This window comes from Falco punctatus (genome assembly GCF_963210335.1).
Source record: "Falco punctatus genome assembly, chromosome: 4".
NCBI lineage: Eukaryota > Metazoa > Chordata > Aves > Falconiformes > Falconidae > Falco > Falco punctatus.
Window position 1 is genome coordinate 1073015 of NC_137583.1, and position 15181 is coordinate 1088195.

A 15181-nucleotide genomic window follows, 5' to 3' on the forward strand; every position below is an offset into this window, starting at 1 on the left:
CAGTAACTCACACATGAGAAAATTCACTGAAACCTCACAACATACTCCAGAGTTGAATTCTATAGAAATAATGTATGTGTGTTGTAGGCCCTTCCACTTTCCTTCTTTGCATCATACACTGTGATTTCAGGCACACTGATTATCACCTCAACTACTGTTTAACAGTCTGGTATTAACGCATGGTTGTCTGCCCATAGCAGGTAATTCCATACAAGTCAGGGGAGTGCACATATAAACCAATAATCATTGACATTTTGAACATAAATGGAAACGTACCATTGTTAACATCACTGTCAAAAGCTGAAATGTGGAACAACACATAAGATGCAGCATTGCCTCCTTTGTCAATTTTAACCTGGTTTTGTTTTTCTCCAAACAGTCCCCTCTTCATCCTATCCCTGCATCTCCCACCAGTCCGCAGTCTGGTCTAGATGGAAGTAACTCCACTTTATCCGGCAGTGCCAGCAGTGGTGTCTCTTCCTTGAGCGAGAGCAATTTTGGACATTCTTCTGAACCACCTCCTCGCACAGACACCATGGATTCTGTCCCCAGCCAGGCCTGGAACACTGATGAAGACCTAGAGACACCCTACCTCCCTGTCAGGTACAGTCTCTCTGAGCCTGATGTCCTAGAGTCACTCAAATCCCAGCCATGCCGAAGCCACTCTGCTCCATCTGGAGTCATTCCTCAGGACACCATGGACCCTCCTGCTCTACCCCCCAAACCTTACCACTCCCGGCTGCCAAACATGGAGAACGAGGAGGGGATGATAATTGAAGATGATGACAAACACCGCCCATTGCATCGTAAAGTGTCCCAACCAGCGAGTGGCGGAAAGGAAGAGCAGGCCAGAGTAGCATGGGAGCATGGCATCAGTGAGCAGTAGGGACAACTCCTGGTAAGCAGCTTGCATCATCATTCCAGGTCTGACTACAAAGGAGAGAGATAAGGACTCGGAGAACAGCAAACCGATTTTCTACTGCTGCAAGTTTATGTCTGGAGCCCCAGAAGCAATTGGGCCAGCATGGGAGGTTGCTGCTTTCCTTTTTAATTTCTTTTTACACCTTCCCATTATGTTTTTTAACTTTCTGTGCAGTGGACAGTTTATTCCTTCTGCAGTTTCTTAACCACATCGTATGGCACACAAGCCATAGAGACTTGCAGAAGCTGAAACAACTTTAAGCGGAGGGGGAAAAAAGGGGGGAACGTAGCAAGCTGATTTTGAAACTGCTTTCCTCCCAGTTCTGAGACGCACATGAGTAGAAGCAGTTGCACTAGGGACATATTTCTTTGCTGTACAGAAGTGAAAGCTCATTGCTGAAATCAGGGATTCTATGAACTGTCAAGGCTGGAAGGTGCATGAGCTGCAGGCAGTGGAAAGATGAAAATTCTAAGAAGAAATTGGCTCTCTTGAGAGCAAGATTGTACATATCTGTGCAGTGATCTCCCTGCATTGGTTCACAGGTGCTGAGGCAATTAACCAGTGCTGATGCACTGATTTCCAAGATACCATTTCCAACAAACTCTGCCTCCTTTGTTTTTTATGTACTGTTTGATTTCTTAAATTTGCTTTCACTGGCTAAACCAGCCTGCTTTCTCATTGGAATCATACGCTATTCATCTGTGCTACAGAATGAGAGGAGGTTAGTAGCCACTGGAGCTACAACCTAACTGTAGGCCTTTCCCATGCCCAACTTTGGGCAGGCTGTTGACACCAGCATTTCTATTCCAGTTTAAAAAATAAAAAAAAAAAAAATACCAAACAAAAAACCAAACCACAACCAAATTGAGTTTCTCATGCCACAAGCTGGTTGATGATCCAGCCAGTAAAGAAAAGGTGGCTTAAATGTATCATATACAACAATCCTTGCCTCAGGGCTGAACATCACAATTGTCACCAACTTCCATCACCCAGGAGCTGAGATTCATTCCGTGTAAACATAAATGTCCTCAGTCCCTCCCCAAAACTCACTGCAGCTGGTGTGCAGAAAGAATCTCCATCTCTCACATTAGACAGAAAACACCAAGATTCAAGAAATGTCCAGTTTATAGTGTACACCCTAGAGTCGGGAATCTTAAAGGCAACCTGTAAAGGAGAAATATGTTTCCTCTTTTGCTTCTTTAGAGAGGATTTAAGCAGCTTTAAGAACTGCTTCTTCTCTCTTCTAGAAGGTTCATTTATTTTCTTTTCTCCTCAGTCAGCAATAGAGCCTTTCCCCCCACCCCCATTTTTTTCTTTTTTATTAACAGGCTCCAGAAAGGACTGAAGAATGTTTAAAAACAAAAAAATAAAGCCCCAAAACCAAAAAACAGAACTATAGAGAGGTGAAGACAGTACAAGTCCATGAACACAAACCATGCCTTTTAGTTGACAATTGCTTAGTTCCATAACTTACAGACTAGGAAAAAATTCCATGGTTCATAGAGCCAAGATTTGTTCTTTGAGAACACTTAAGAAATCTTACTCCTATTTTCATATTTTTCAAGAAACTTTCAATCAAGAGAGTATCAAATATTTAATGTTTTTAGATAAACAAGCGGTGTTCCTTCCTGCTCCCATGCCCACACACATTTTAGCCTTCCTTATGACCCCTTCCATCTGCAACTTGCAAAGCACACTGCAGGGGATGGTAACAGACCACCCCCGTTCTTACCACTGAAAATTCTGAAGCACATTCAAATAAGAGACTTGCCTCTACCACATCAATTAGTGTCAAACATAGCACTCAACTTTCATACTGAATTCTTGCCCTAACAACTCAGTTTTTCATGCTACAAACGACAAAAAGAAGCGAAAAAGGATATTACAAATCTTTTACAGGTCACCTTTAGCACTACCTCTAAATACAGTGACTGGGGCAGAGTACATTGCTTCTGAACTCTCCTAAATATGGTCTGTCTGTACAAAGTCTGGACTTAGTGGTTGTATGAAGGGGATCTTAAGAGGATTCGTTTATTTTCATTCTCAAGCTCTAGCCCATGCAGAACTAATAAGTTACGGATTTGTTTCTTAAATGGCCTGTTTGGCTGGAACAAAGTCTCTCTTGCTTCCTCTATTTTGTTACTAACACAGGCTGCTTGTAATCATTATATCCTTCACAAATAAGACAATGAAAGTAAAACCTGGCCTCTAGTGGATGTTTCATCTCTAGCAGGAAGGAGAGTTTTCCAAGGCTAGGACAGTCCCAAATGTTAATGAACCAAGCTGGATCTCTGGTACAGAACACATGTATGAAAACTCACTCAGAATTTTTTTTTGGTACAGGTAAGTCAAGGTAATTCCTTAGAAATGAGTGAAATATTTTCATATATGCTATTCTCCAATCTGAGACTCTTCAAGTAAAGTTTTTAAGAGAACTATGTATTCGATTCAATTCACTCTCCTCCCCAACCCCCCCCTTTTTTTTTTTGACAGGAGATTAAAAGTAGTGAATGTAGTGACTTACTGAGCTTCCTTATTGAAAAAAAAAAAACAAAAAACACAGCAGGTCTTGCCAAGAAAACTCTGCAAAACCAAGAATGCAACTAACGTGGGACTAAGTCCCAGTCAGCTGGAAAACCTAAGCTCTAATCAGTCTCTCAAAACGTATCATCCTGCTCTGATTAGAGACATTGTACAATACCAGTGAATCCATTTTGGGAGTCTGACATTGCTATGGATTTGTAAGGGTTTGAAGATCAATCGGATGATGCATACAGATACCTAGTTTATGGCAGGTCCACACAGAGAAGGACAAATTGATGAACTTGCCAAATTTAAGCCACTCTGGAGTTAAATTTCTGTTACTGTTCTGACATCTACCAAGAATTCTGTCTCCCTTTTCAGTGCTTGCCTTAAAGGGTGCAGAAGATAGAGAGACTATCATTAAGATTTTGCAAATGTTGGAACTAATACTTCTTGGATAATATAATACTTCTCTGTAGGGCGAGATGTCTTGATAGCGTAGTACAACTCCAACATTGAGGTCAGTCCTGGAGTAGGTGGAAGCTGTTGCACTTGCCCAGCAGGATTTGAAGATTCCTTGTATAAACCACAGCAACAGGATGTTTTGAACAGGACCTTGTCATTCTATACTTAAACTTAATATGTACTTGCCTTCATCGGGTTTTCTTTGCGTCACAAAATAGCATGTGCATTCCTGAGAAAACTGGTGGAATTCTGCTACAAATCTCTCCATCATCAATGTACCTGCTGGCCCCATCTGAAACAAAATTGAGAAGGAACTACAGTAGCAGAAGAAAAAGCAATTAAAACAAATTCTCTGAATCCTACATTTTTTTTCCAGTGGTTGGCTTGGTTTTATTACTGTGTGCAAGACTAAGATTCTTTTCTGTCTTTTCCTCTGTTTGGTTTTTAGCTTACTTACCCTGTTTTAGCTAAGGGATATTGCATATCCCTTCTGTGGGGGAGAACTGGCCAAAACTGGGGAGGCTGGAGAGAGCAAGAGCCTTTGGGAAACAAATTATGTGGTATTTAAAACTTCCTCTGATCATGCTTCTTTGTAAATACCCCCATTTGAATGCTGTGTATTTGTACAGGAAATTGAGCAAAAAATGTATAGATTGTGATGTCTGACTGGTATTCTGCCCTGTAAATGTGTTTTTAACCTCTGGCATTCTGTGCTTATTTAAAAAAGGCAAAAACCTCTAACCACTTCTCTTTTGTGTATTCATGTTTAAAATAAAATGAAAACAGCTATCTTATCTATAATGGAAATCAAATTTAAAAAGGAAAAAAATAATTTGTACAAGTGTCCTAAAGGTACTTCATTGTATATATTGTGATAGCATGTTTCCAGAACCAACGAATAAGTGGTGTGAATTTTAGATGTAAATATCTGCTGTTTGTTTTGGGTTTCTTTCCCTTACCCATTCACTCGACTGCTGTGATGTGGAATTAAAGATTAATACCTGATATTAAAACGGTACAGTTGTATGTCCATTGCTGTCCTCCAGACAGGGTTATCCTCAGGCTGCTCCAAACATTCACAAGACTTGGGGGGCAACCAAAAGGACCTTGTGGCTATTATGTATGGTGAGGCAACAGCTTCCACATTACTCTCGTAGCTGACAATACACTTACTCTATTTAGTGTCAGCTTCTTAAAGCAAGCATCGGGCATATCCACCAGCTAGTCTAGTCAGGTAGATTTACATGACACGTGCAACAACCCAAGACATGGGTTTGAGGCAGTACTTTCAGAGATCAACTGAGTCAGTTCTCCAATACATATCTCACTATGTAGATTGCTACTTGAGGAGCGACATTTCTTTTTTATCGCAATAGCAAGATATTTCTCAATGTTCAGTATTTAAATACCAGTCATTTTAACAGAACAGGTGTGAAAGAACATTAAGACCTGTAGGAATGCAGGATTTTGGAATTAAGCGCTACTGGGACTTGCACACGTGAGTAATCTCAAAGATGTGCATTTTCTTCCATTAGCACTAACAAACAAGGTCAAGGTGCAGAAGACAGAAAGAGTAACCCATTTGTCCCATCCTGCCTTCACAAACTAACAAAAAAAAAAAAAAAAAAGTATGAAACTTGCCCCAAAAGTCAAGTTCAGCAGTAAAATATAGGAACAGTCTAACTTAAGCTGGCCATATGTGTACATAGACTGCCAAGCCACCCTCTTCATTGTACCATGTACAAATACTGAGAAGACACAGACGGTAACGAGGCACTTCGAAGTCCATCTAAAATATCAAAGTGTGGCTTAGCTAAAGTGTTCACCTGACACCTGAAAAACATCTGTGTAAGTTAAACCCTTTGAGACTGTTCCTAGACCAACTTACCAAATCTTAAGTAAATCTTTGTTTTATTCACCTAAAAGACATTTAATAACCAAACATAGGAAATAAAAACTGTATTTGGCACAACAAAAAAAGTGTGAAGCCTTTGGCTTTAAACAAGGGTTAAAAAAGTTTTAAAAGAAACCAGATTTCGAACAGAACATTTTTTTCAGTGCAAGTCTCTGCAAAATACTTTATTTCAGCTAAGGCAACGCAAGTCAGATTGAAATCTAAATACCACATTCAAATAGCTCACCTTATCTAAATAAGAAAACTTCAGCACAGTTTCAACGTACAAATTGTGCAACTCAGTATGAATTTCATTATATAGCTGATAAGAAGTGAAATTAAACCTCTGGAAAGGACTATAACCTAGCTGATAAATATTCAGCCCTCTTAACCTTAAACCTCCTGGCAACACCAACAACTCCAATCACCACAGATTTACCAAGCCCAATTAACTCTGCTGCTCACCCCTTGCATGCTGCCATTGCCCTGTTAGCCTGTAGTGACTGATCAGCCCAGAGAAAAGGCAGCTCCAGGGAGACCTTATAGGAGTCTTCCAGTACTTAAAGGAGGCCTGCAGGAAAGGTGGGGAGGGACTCTTATCAGGGAGTGTTGTAACAGGATGAGGGGGTAATGGGTTTAGGCTAAGAGAGTAAAATTAGACTACACACGAGGAAGATTGCCCAGAGCAGCTGTGGGTGCCCCGACCCTGGCAGGGCTCAGGGCCAGGCTGGACGGGGCTGGGAGCCACCGGGGCTGGGGGGAGGGGGCCCTGCCCACAGCAGGGGAGTGGAACTAGGTGATCTTTGAGGTCTCTTCCAACCCAAACCAGTCTATGACCTCTTCCTACCACATGACTTAAGAGCTAAGCATACTCCAGCTCCCCTATTAGCCCTACCCTGCTCACACCTTCCTGTTGTACTACCAGCCTACCAAAACCACACGCTGCAGGAGCCCCAGCCAAGCCCGAAGAGTTACAGCTACCTGGCTCCTCTTAATCTTTTTCTTCATGTAGAGCATTTTCAGCTATAGCAATTGCCTGGTTAGAAACCACCTCAACACCAACTTTGGTGGTTATGAATGGGGAAAACAAGCAAACGATTTAATGCTGAAATTGATTTCTGCTTCTCTGTAACAGCTCCCTTTCTCTAACCATCACCCTTTTCCACAAGGAAAACTGAAAAGGGATGATCTATCTAGGTATTCTTTAAATAACCCACCTTTCTCTCACTCACACATGCCCAGATACAATGGAATAATGCCTAGCCTTCACTCTAAAACCACCTATGGCCTGAAAAATAAAGTCACACCCTATCGTCTATGCAGTGCAACACTAAATTGCTAGCAGACTACCCATCCATAATCATATTGTGATGATATCACAGAGTGCCTAGTTCCTAAAGCTTGCAAAAAGCTGACCAGACATCACTAGAAGTTTACTACTCACTCGGTTACACGCTCCAGCTCTAAACCTGTGATTGTTCACTGGCACAGTAACTCTCCTGTTTCCCAGCAGCTCACTTCTTTGGTACTATTTGGCTTAGCTAATACTAGGACCAAACCCATAGCCAAAGGCTTCCAACGAGCATGGGAAACACAAGCACCTCTGTCCCCCACAGCATCCTGTAGGGTATAGCAACTGTAATGGACATAGCACTAGCAACCTCCTCAACAGAGAGCTAATAGCTTTCTGTTTGATCAGTCTAACTGCACAATTTAGGACAGGACCAGAAGCCCCCATCACTGGCACATACACCCTTTGCACCTTCCTAACAACAATGTAAAACTCCACCCACATTTTGTCAATCTCAAGTTCTCACATACAGGAAGACCTCTTCTCCTTCCTTGTTCTTGTCATATTCCTCTTTATTCCAAAGAGAGAATTAATTGATGAATATCCTCCTCCAGCTATAGTTCTAACTCAAACATTAAAATGGGACAGTAAAACAGTAGCTAAAGCCTCCTTAACAACTATGGGGCATTTAAACAATAAAACCAAATAACTTTCAGATACAGAACTAAATCCTCAGCCCGAGCATTTTTAAAAGATAGACACTAGGAACCATGAATGTTGCCGCAACTCAAAGCATCCTGAGCACATGACACTGCAGGAAGATCTCTGAGGCTCAGCCAACATTCTGAATATTAACCGCTTACTGCTTATACATGTGGAAATTAAGGACTACATTTAAAAAAAAGAAAAGAAAAAAAAAGTTTCTTGCCTTTTCAACACCCATTTAACTTAAGACTGGTAAGTCAGAATGTCCCAACACTGCTGAGGACCAGCACAAGCTCTCCATCACCTGTGTTTCAGACATGAGAAATCACTAGCACTCAGAGAGACAGTGGCTGGAGGGTGGTGCAATGAGCAGAACCCTAGAAACCTTGCCAGGGATCAAAAAAGAAGCAGCAACTAAACTGAAGGCAATCCTTCCTAGCTCAGAACATTGGAAAATAATCTACAAATAAAAAGAAGGGGGTGGGGGCAGGGTGCTGTCAAAAGGAATCTTTGTTCTTCCCCAGACCCATCTGAGGATGTCATATTAAAACACAGAGAGGCTCATTTCCCAAGCCAAAACCAAATAAAATCACTCCTATCCCTTCACACAGTCAGTTCTACAGCAATATATTAAATTCCTACTTTATTTGAAGATGTTTCATAATTGCACTCCTTTGATCGTTAAATTTCTTCCTTACTGTGAAGTTCCTAAATTCTCCTAATTCTGAATTTAAGCCCTACTTCCAACTAATTAATATGCCGCTTCATCTTGTGGTTCTTCTGGCCAGTACCCTGGTAAGAACCAAGGGCAATTTAAGTAACCACTTGTCCGCACAACTAAGTGACTTTAGCAAGCAATCAGAAAAGCCAATAATCTTCCTAAAGTACACTGACATTGAGTAATTCTGGGAATCATGATGGACTGATTAAAAAAGAAAAAAAACAACAGCAAAGACAATATCATTACCAATCTTAATAAACACATTTTGAGAGAGAACAAGATCTAGAAAGGTGAAAAGCTACCTCTTCTATCTGATAAACACACATGATGTATACACACAGCAAGATACAGTGTCTTAATTACTACTCACCTACTACGTGACCTTTGCTGAACCAGGTTGCTCCTCCTCCCCATCCTGCCTCTCTCACCTCTGTCAGGCTTACAACTTGCAGCTGATGACCTGCAATAAAATTCAGACTCTGACACTGAAAAAATTCCTCACAGCTCCTACCACAGCTTTGCTTCGGGCAGGCACAACCAGGCTGCCTCATTAGTCTTCCTGTACCAAGAGAAGCCACCAAGCTAAGATGTGCACTGCCTTGCTGTTGCACAGGGCTACGTGACTTTGCCTCTACCTTCTTTTACTAGAATGATAGCCTAGGACATGTACAGTTAACACATAGCCCCATAAGACAAGAAACTATCAGCAGGTGTGTACTGCTCTCCCAGGTGGCCTACAACTCCAAAGGGATCGAAGTGGTAAACTCAGAGGGTTGGGGATAGTTCTCAGCACATCCTGTGAGGCCTTTGGGAACAAAAGGTGGTTAGCCCAATGACTGGGATAATAAGTAGGAATTTAAATTAAAAGTTTAAAAAAATCTTTTCCCGAGTCTGAAAAAGCATCACCATCCCCCAAGAAGCCAGAAACAAGCCGTACACGGGCTGCTACTTTAACCACTCAACTTTCAGCAGTCCCACTGCAAAGGATTCAGGCCTTGTAACTCACAGGGCTACAGGCTTAACCAAAGGCCACGCCGAGTGGCTCCATCAGCGCTGGCACCGTGGCTGAGGGGAGGCCTGTCCCTACCGCAGCCGCTCCGACACCTCACAGGAGGATGGGAGGGGGGCTCCCTCCCAAGGGCCACCCGCCCTGGGGTCTCCTCTCTGCCCCGCCAAGCTCCCTCCCCCGGCCTCACCCACACACCCTCAGGCCACAGCAGCCCCGAAAACCAGAACCTCTGCGACCTGAAGCCTCCGTCGGCGCCAGCCCCCGCGCTGCTCGAGGGCCTCGCCTCAGCCTCGCTTGCCTCAGCCTCGCCCGCCCCGAACGGCCGCACACGGCCGGCAGCCGAAGGGCCAGCCTCGCGCTGCCCACCCGCTCTCGCCGCCCACCCTGCACGACCGCAGCCCCCGTGTGCCGCTCGGCCCGGCCCCGAGGCAGGTGCTGACGGCGAGCCAAGGCCAAGCCACGCCCGCCGCGGCCCTCAGCGCGGCCCGGCTGCAGGTGTGAGAATCTGCCCCTTTAGAAGATGGCGCCCGCAGGCAGCCGCCGGGAAGCGCACGAGGCCGTCTTTCCCTTAACAAAAATGGCGGCGAAAGGGAGGCGGGGAAACTCGCCGCGCGCCGGCGTCCCGCCGCCTCCCCCAATCAGCAGCCGCCAACTCTCCCGTGGCGGCCGCAGCGTGGCCAATGGCAGGGCGGAGCGTGGACGCCGGGCCGGGAGCGGCCCAATGGGGTGGTGGCGGCGGCGGGGGGAGCCGGCGCGGGGGCGGCGGTGCCGGTGCCGGTGCGGCGGGCGCAGTGCACGCGGGCTGCCGAGCGAGGCGGGATGCGGGCGGCCCACGGGCTCTGGGCGGTGCTGGCCCTGCTCCTGCTGCCGGCCGGCGGCCGGGCCCTGCGCGACGGGGAGTGCGAGGGTGAGTGGGGCCGGGCCGGAGGGGGGGCGGGCCCGGCCCGGCTCGGCTGGCGGTCCCCGGGCCCGGTGAGGCGAGGCCGCTCCTCGCCGCCCGGCCCGCCCGCCGGACCAGGGGCCGGGACGTGGGACAGCGCCGCGGCGGGCCTGGGGGCTGGGCTGCGCGCCGCCGGCGGGGCGCGGTGACAGCCCTGAGCCGTCGAGGCCGGGCCGGGGCGGGAGCGGCTCCCGTCGGCGTGGGAGAAGTCCCCCGAGTGCGCCCCGGGCCGGGCGAGCCGCTCGGGGCCGGGGGCGGGCGCGGGGCGGGGCGCGGCGCTGCCCCTCTGCCCCGAACCGGGCCCGGCCCGCGGGGCGGCTCCTCCCTCCCGGCGCTGCCGCCGCCACAAGTTGCCGGTATCCGCCGGCGGGTTCCTGGGAGCGCGGAGCTCCCGCGGGGGAGGCAGGCGCCCCCCGGGGGGACGGGACCGGCTCTCCTCGGGCCGCGGGGTCCGGCTGTGTCCCCCGGGCGCCCGGAGCGGGAGGGGGTGGCTGCTCACCGGGCGACCCCCGCTCCCCGCGGTGTTTATTGCCGTTACCTGGGCGCTGGCCGCCGGAGCGGTGGGTGCCCCCTCCGCAGCCGCCCCGAGTCAGGCCCGGTGCTTGGCGTACCGCCCCACGGCCGAAGCCCCCAGGCTGGGGGCTGCGGAGCTGCGCGGCCGGGCCGCGGTAGCACGTTCCCCCGGCAAAGCAAGGAAAGCGTGAGGTGGGGCTCTAGTGAGTGCTCAGGAGTTGGTGGTACTAATCCTCACCCCTTCCTCCTTTTTGTAGGGAGAGAAACAGTGAGAAGGAGGGGGAGGGGACATAGTAAATCAAAACTTTTGGCTGCTGTCCCAGCACTAGGTTGGAAACTTGTTTCTGCCGTACTGTAGTCATCGGTACCACTGCCTGCAGCATCTTTACTCTTTCCAAAGGTTCTCACTTCCAAACAGCGCACAGTGGACATCAGTGCGTGCCTGTGACTGGGGACAAACTGATGTGAGGTAAATGACAGTGTTGTACGCGTACAAGAAAATGTTTTCCTAAACAGCCCAGCTTATAATTCTACTTTTAACATAATGAGAGTAAGTTTCTGCTTGGTTTCGTGATGATCACACTCTATTTCCTGTATCTGCCAGTTTCCCTGTGCCATGGCTTGTGCTCAGAGTTGAATACAAGTTGCTAATGACAAGGATACTTGCCAGTCTCTTCCTGCTGGGGTAAACAAATCACATGAAAGACGTAAATCGTAACATTCCTCTAGGGCAGAGGTCCTCAAACTACGGCCCACCATACGGCCCCCCAGGGTCCTCAATCCGGCCCCCGGTATTTACAGAACACACACACACACCCCGGCGGGGGTTGGGGGGGGGGAACCAAGCAGCCACAGATGACCTCCTGCCACTTCATCCACGAGCCAGCCTCCTGTTTAAAAAGTTTGAGGACCCCTGAGCTAGGGGCAGCCCAGCGCCTGGCTTGTCTCCCACCTGGAAGCTGTGAGAATCCACAGGTCCTGCTGCAGGAGTTGGTGGGACCGCAGCGCTTTTGGTCCAGGCGATGCTGATACTCCCAGGCGAGCTGCATGAGCAGCGGCGTGAGGCCAAACCTGACACTCGAAAACTCTCACTGTCTCCCTCAGTGCCCTGCCCCATAGCTCCTGCCTACTGTAGGGGTCCGCCCGCCGCCCCAGCTACGCAGGCGTGCTGTGCCACCCACGGTGTGCTGCGCTTGGGCTACAGCGTATGCAGAGTGACTGCTGCCCCAGGGGAAAGGGTAACGACTGAGACCCCGTGTGCCCTTCCCGCAGGTGGGAACTTGGATCTCTCCTCTCAGCTGCTGGTGCACTTGTGGGAGTTTCATTATCTTTAAGACTCTTCCTTATTTCAATCTGAAACCGATTCAGAAGCCTGTGGGAATGAAGAGAGGAGAAACACACCAAGTGGACATAGCGTGTGACCCCACTATTCCTTTCTCTTGGAAATAACTTGCCTATGAACTAAACTGACTTGATAATCAGTGATACTGTATTACTAAAACCAGCACATGTGGAGTCTAACAGGATTATGTCAAGAGAGTTGTTTTTCAATCAGAACTTTGGTTTTGAAGCCTATGGTCTGATAAATTGCTTCGCCAAGTGGAAAGAATAAGACAAAAATAAGTTTACATTTTTGCACAGGCACTGTTTGGTCTTGTATCCCTCAGCTGAATCCTGCTGCTCACTCAGGACAGTATATAGAAGCCGCTGGACACTTCCATGGATCTGGTTTCTCAGATTTCTCAAAAACACGCTAAAAATACCAGGGCATATTGTTGATTCACGCATGATCTGAAAGACTTACTGAAATATGTGTGAAGTCACTGACTACTAATGCAGCTTCTAGGAAGTTCTATTCCCCAAATTCCTTACTTTGTTTCCCTACAAGCCCTCTAAGAGCTGCCACAAGATTACTGCAGTTGGCAGATTACCCTGTCCATCTTCCCTTCCAGTGTGCATCACGTTCCTGGGAAGGTTCTACCAGAGTCTAAAGGACAACGATGTTGAATTCACACCTGCCAGTATTGAAAAGGAGCTCTTGAAATCCTGCAAAGAAGCAAAAGGCAAAGAGAACCGCCTGGTAAGTCGTAAGAGTCAATGATACTTGCCTCCTGAAGCAGTAAGTTGTAGAATACTTGGCAAAGGAGGGGAAACTAGTGGTTTGAGTTTGTATGATACGGCTTCCCAGGGGCTGTTCTTCCTAGCTCTGTGGCCACAATTGGTCCTGTATTTTTTATAATAGAGGACTTAAGGAGTTGGATCTCTTAGCCTTAAAAAAAAAAAAGCCAGCAATTTGTCAACAGCTATCTTACTGGCTGACCTTGTTTCTCCCCGTTACTGAAGCGCTGGGGATTCACAGCTTTTATTTGCTGTAGGACTTCCTTGTCCCTTAAACTGTATTTGGGGCGCTGTATAAGCTGTTAAAATATTTATGCTCTTCAGTTGTTTAGCTGAAAACTAAATAAAAAGGAAAACCAGATTGCCCTAACTAGAAACAGAAGTCAGTCTGCAAATGAAGAGCCCCAAGGGAAAGGCCTTGAACTCTCCTAAGAAGAGAACTGGAGAGACACCATCAGAAAGCAGAGGGGGAATGCTTCAGAAAGAAGACTTTATTCTTAATCCAATTTTTCAGAAAGTTGAGAAACCAGACGACCAGCCTCAACAGCTTTAGAAGTGGCGTGATGGGAAATGTCTGCTCAGTAGCCTGGGCTCAGAGTTAGGGTTCCTTCTGCCTGCCTGTAGCAGACACTTGGGAAGGTTCTGTTACAGTAGCTGCAAAACCTGAGTGAGAAGACTGATGGGAAACTCCCTTTTAGAGGCATTTTTCCATGCATCCCCCCCCCCCCTCATTCTTTTCTTCCCTCTAGTGCTATTACGTTGGGGCCACAAGCGACGCGGCCACCAAAATCATTAACGAGGTATCAAAGCCCATGAGTCATCACATCCCCGTGGAAAAGATCTGTGAGAAACTAAAGAAGAAAGACAGTCAGATCTGTGAACTAAAATACGGTGAGTTGCCAGCATAAGAGGAAATGCCTGTGCTTTTCTGGGGTACGGACTGTTTGGGGTAAAACAGCGTGCTAAAACTGCTCAGCCCTAAGCTCTGTAGGAAGCTCACAAGCCTAGTGAGGCTGCACAACCTGGGTTGCTCTCCATGAACAATTGTCCTAGAGAGTTTCGTGGAGATGCTCAGGTAAGACCGTTGCCTACTAACCCTTTCTAGCTTCTGCGCAGCCACTATCTGCCTTGAAGTAAGTAACTCCCAGGCATATCAGCGCTACGGTGCTCAGGCCACAGCTTGGAATACCGTATTTAGGAGAGCGTGCAGTAAGGCTTGTCCGGGGGAGCAGCCAGGTCTGTCACTATGGCTGGGCTGCGCAGCCCTGGCTGCTCCCTGGGCTCTCGCCTCTGGTGCCCTGCACAGGGCACTCAGCGCTCTTGGTTCTTACCGCCTTCCTGGAACGCTCGCGCTCCTGGGTGATGTACACTTCCCAAAAAGACTAATATGAAGAACGGTCTCGGAAATGCCTCCTCCTGACTGCTTTCCTCTCTCTCTGCCCTTGCCTTCCCCGGAGACGCCCCTTGGATTGCGGGTCTCCCCACCTCGCGCTTCTCGTCCTGACGTCCTGTTGCTTCCCAAAAAGCTTTCTGTTGTCGCTTGTCTGTGCCCCTGAAACCACCCTGCCGCCTCCCGTTGATCCAGCGGAAGAGAAAATTAAAGTATCGCTGCTGGCGTCAGAAAGGGGCTCTCGGGGCTGTTGCGGAACTGCTGCGTCCCGGCTCCAGCCAAACGGAGCGGCTCCCGGCGCTACCGCCTCGTGCGCTGTGCGGGGCCGGGGCCCCCCTCCCCACGCTCCGCGCCGCTCCCCGCAGCGGCCGCCGCCGGGCCCGGCCCGGGGGGCGGTGGCCTCGCCCCGCTGAGCGCGGCTCTGCTCTCCCCGCAGACCGGCAGATCGACCTGGGCACCGCCGACCTGCGCAAGCTGCGCGTCAAGGAGCTGCGGCGCATCCTGGACGACTGGGGCGAGGCGTGCAAGGGCTGCGCCGAGAAGGGCGACTTCATCCGCCGCATCCACGAACTGATGCCCAAGCACGCGCCCCGGGCCGCGGGCGCCCGCGCGGACCTCTGAGCAGCGGCGCGCGCTGTACGGGACGGTCATTAAAAGTGCAACGGCCCCACCGGGCGGACGCGTGCCGTG

General features: G+C 48.3%; 2 protein-coding genes and 1 long non-coding RNA gene across 16 annotated transcripts in view; 2 read left to right on the top strand and 1 right to left on the bottom strand.

The window, feature by feature from the left end:
* DOCK3 (dedicator of cytokinesis 3) overlaps positions 1-5558 on the top strand; it is a 228530-nt gene extending 222972 nt beyond the window's left edge. For 13 of the 14 annotated variants that reach the window (XM_080387450.1, XM_080387457.1, XM_080387453.1 and 10 more), the window contains one exon: positions 380-5558. In XM_080387450.1, the coding sequence (XP_080243576.1) occupies positions 380-886 (507 nt within the window). In that variant the 3' untranslated portion in view covers positions 887-5558. The remainder of the gene's footprint in view (positions 1-379) is intronic. The other variant, XM_080387447.1, reaches the window with a different exon arrangement.
* On the bottom strand, positions 4063-11377 carry LOC308063885. Its single transcript, XR_013928113.1, has 3 exons — positions 11009-11377; positions 8892-8981; positions 4063-4202 (listed from the first exon to the last, which is right to left on the bottom strand). It is a non-coding gene; the product is annotated as an uncharacterized lncRNA (long non-coding RNA).
* MANF (mesencephalic astrocyte derived neurotrophic factor) lies at positions 10265-15166 on the top strand. The gene is made up of 4 exons (XM_080387468.1): positions 10265-10437; positions 12936-13063; positions 13851-13992; positions 14928-15166. The coding sequence occupies exons 1-4, from the start codon at positions 10350-10352 to the stop codon at positions 15110-15112; spliced, it is 543 nt and encodes a 180-aa protein (XP_080243594.1). The 5' UTR covers positions 10265-10349; the 3' UTR covers positions 15113-15166.
* The last annotated feature ends 15 nt before the right edge of the window (positions 15167-15181 follow it).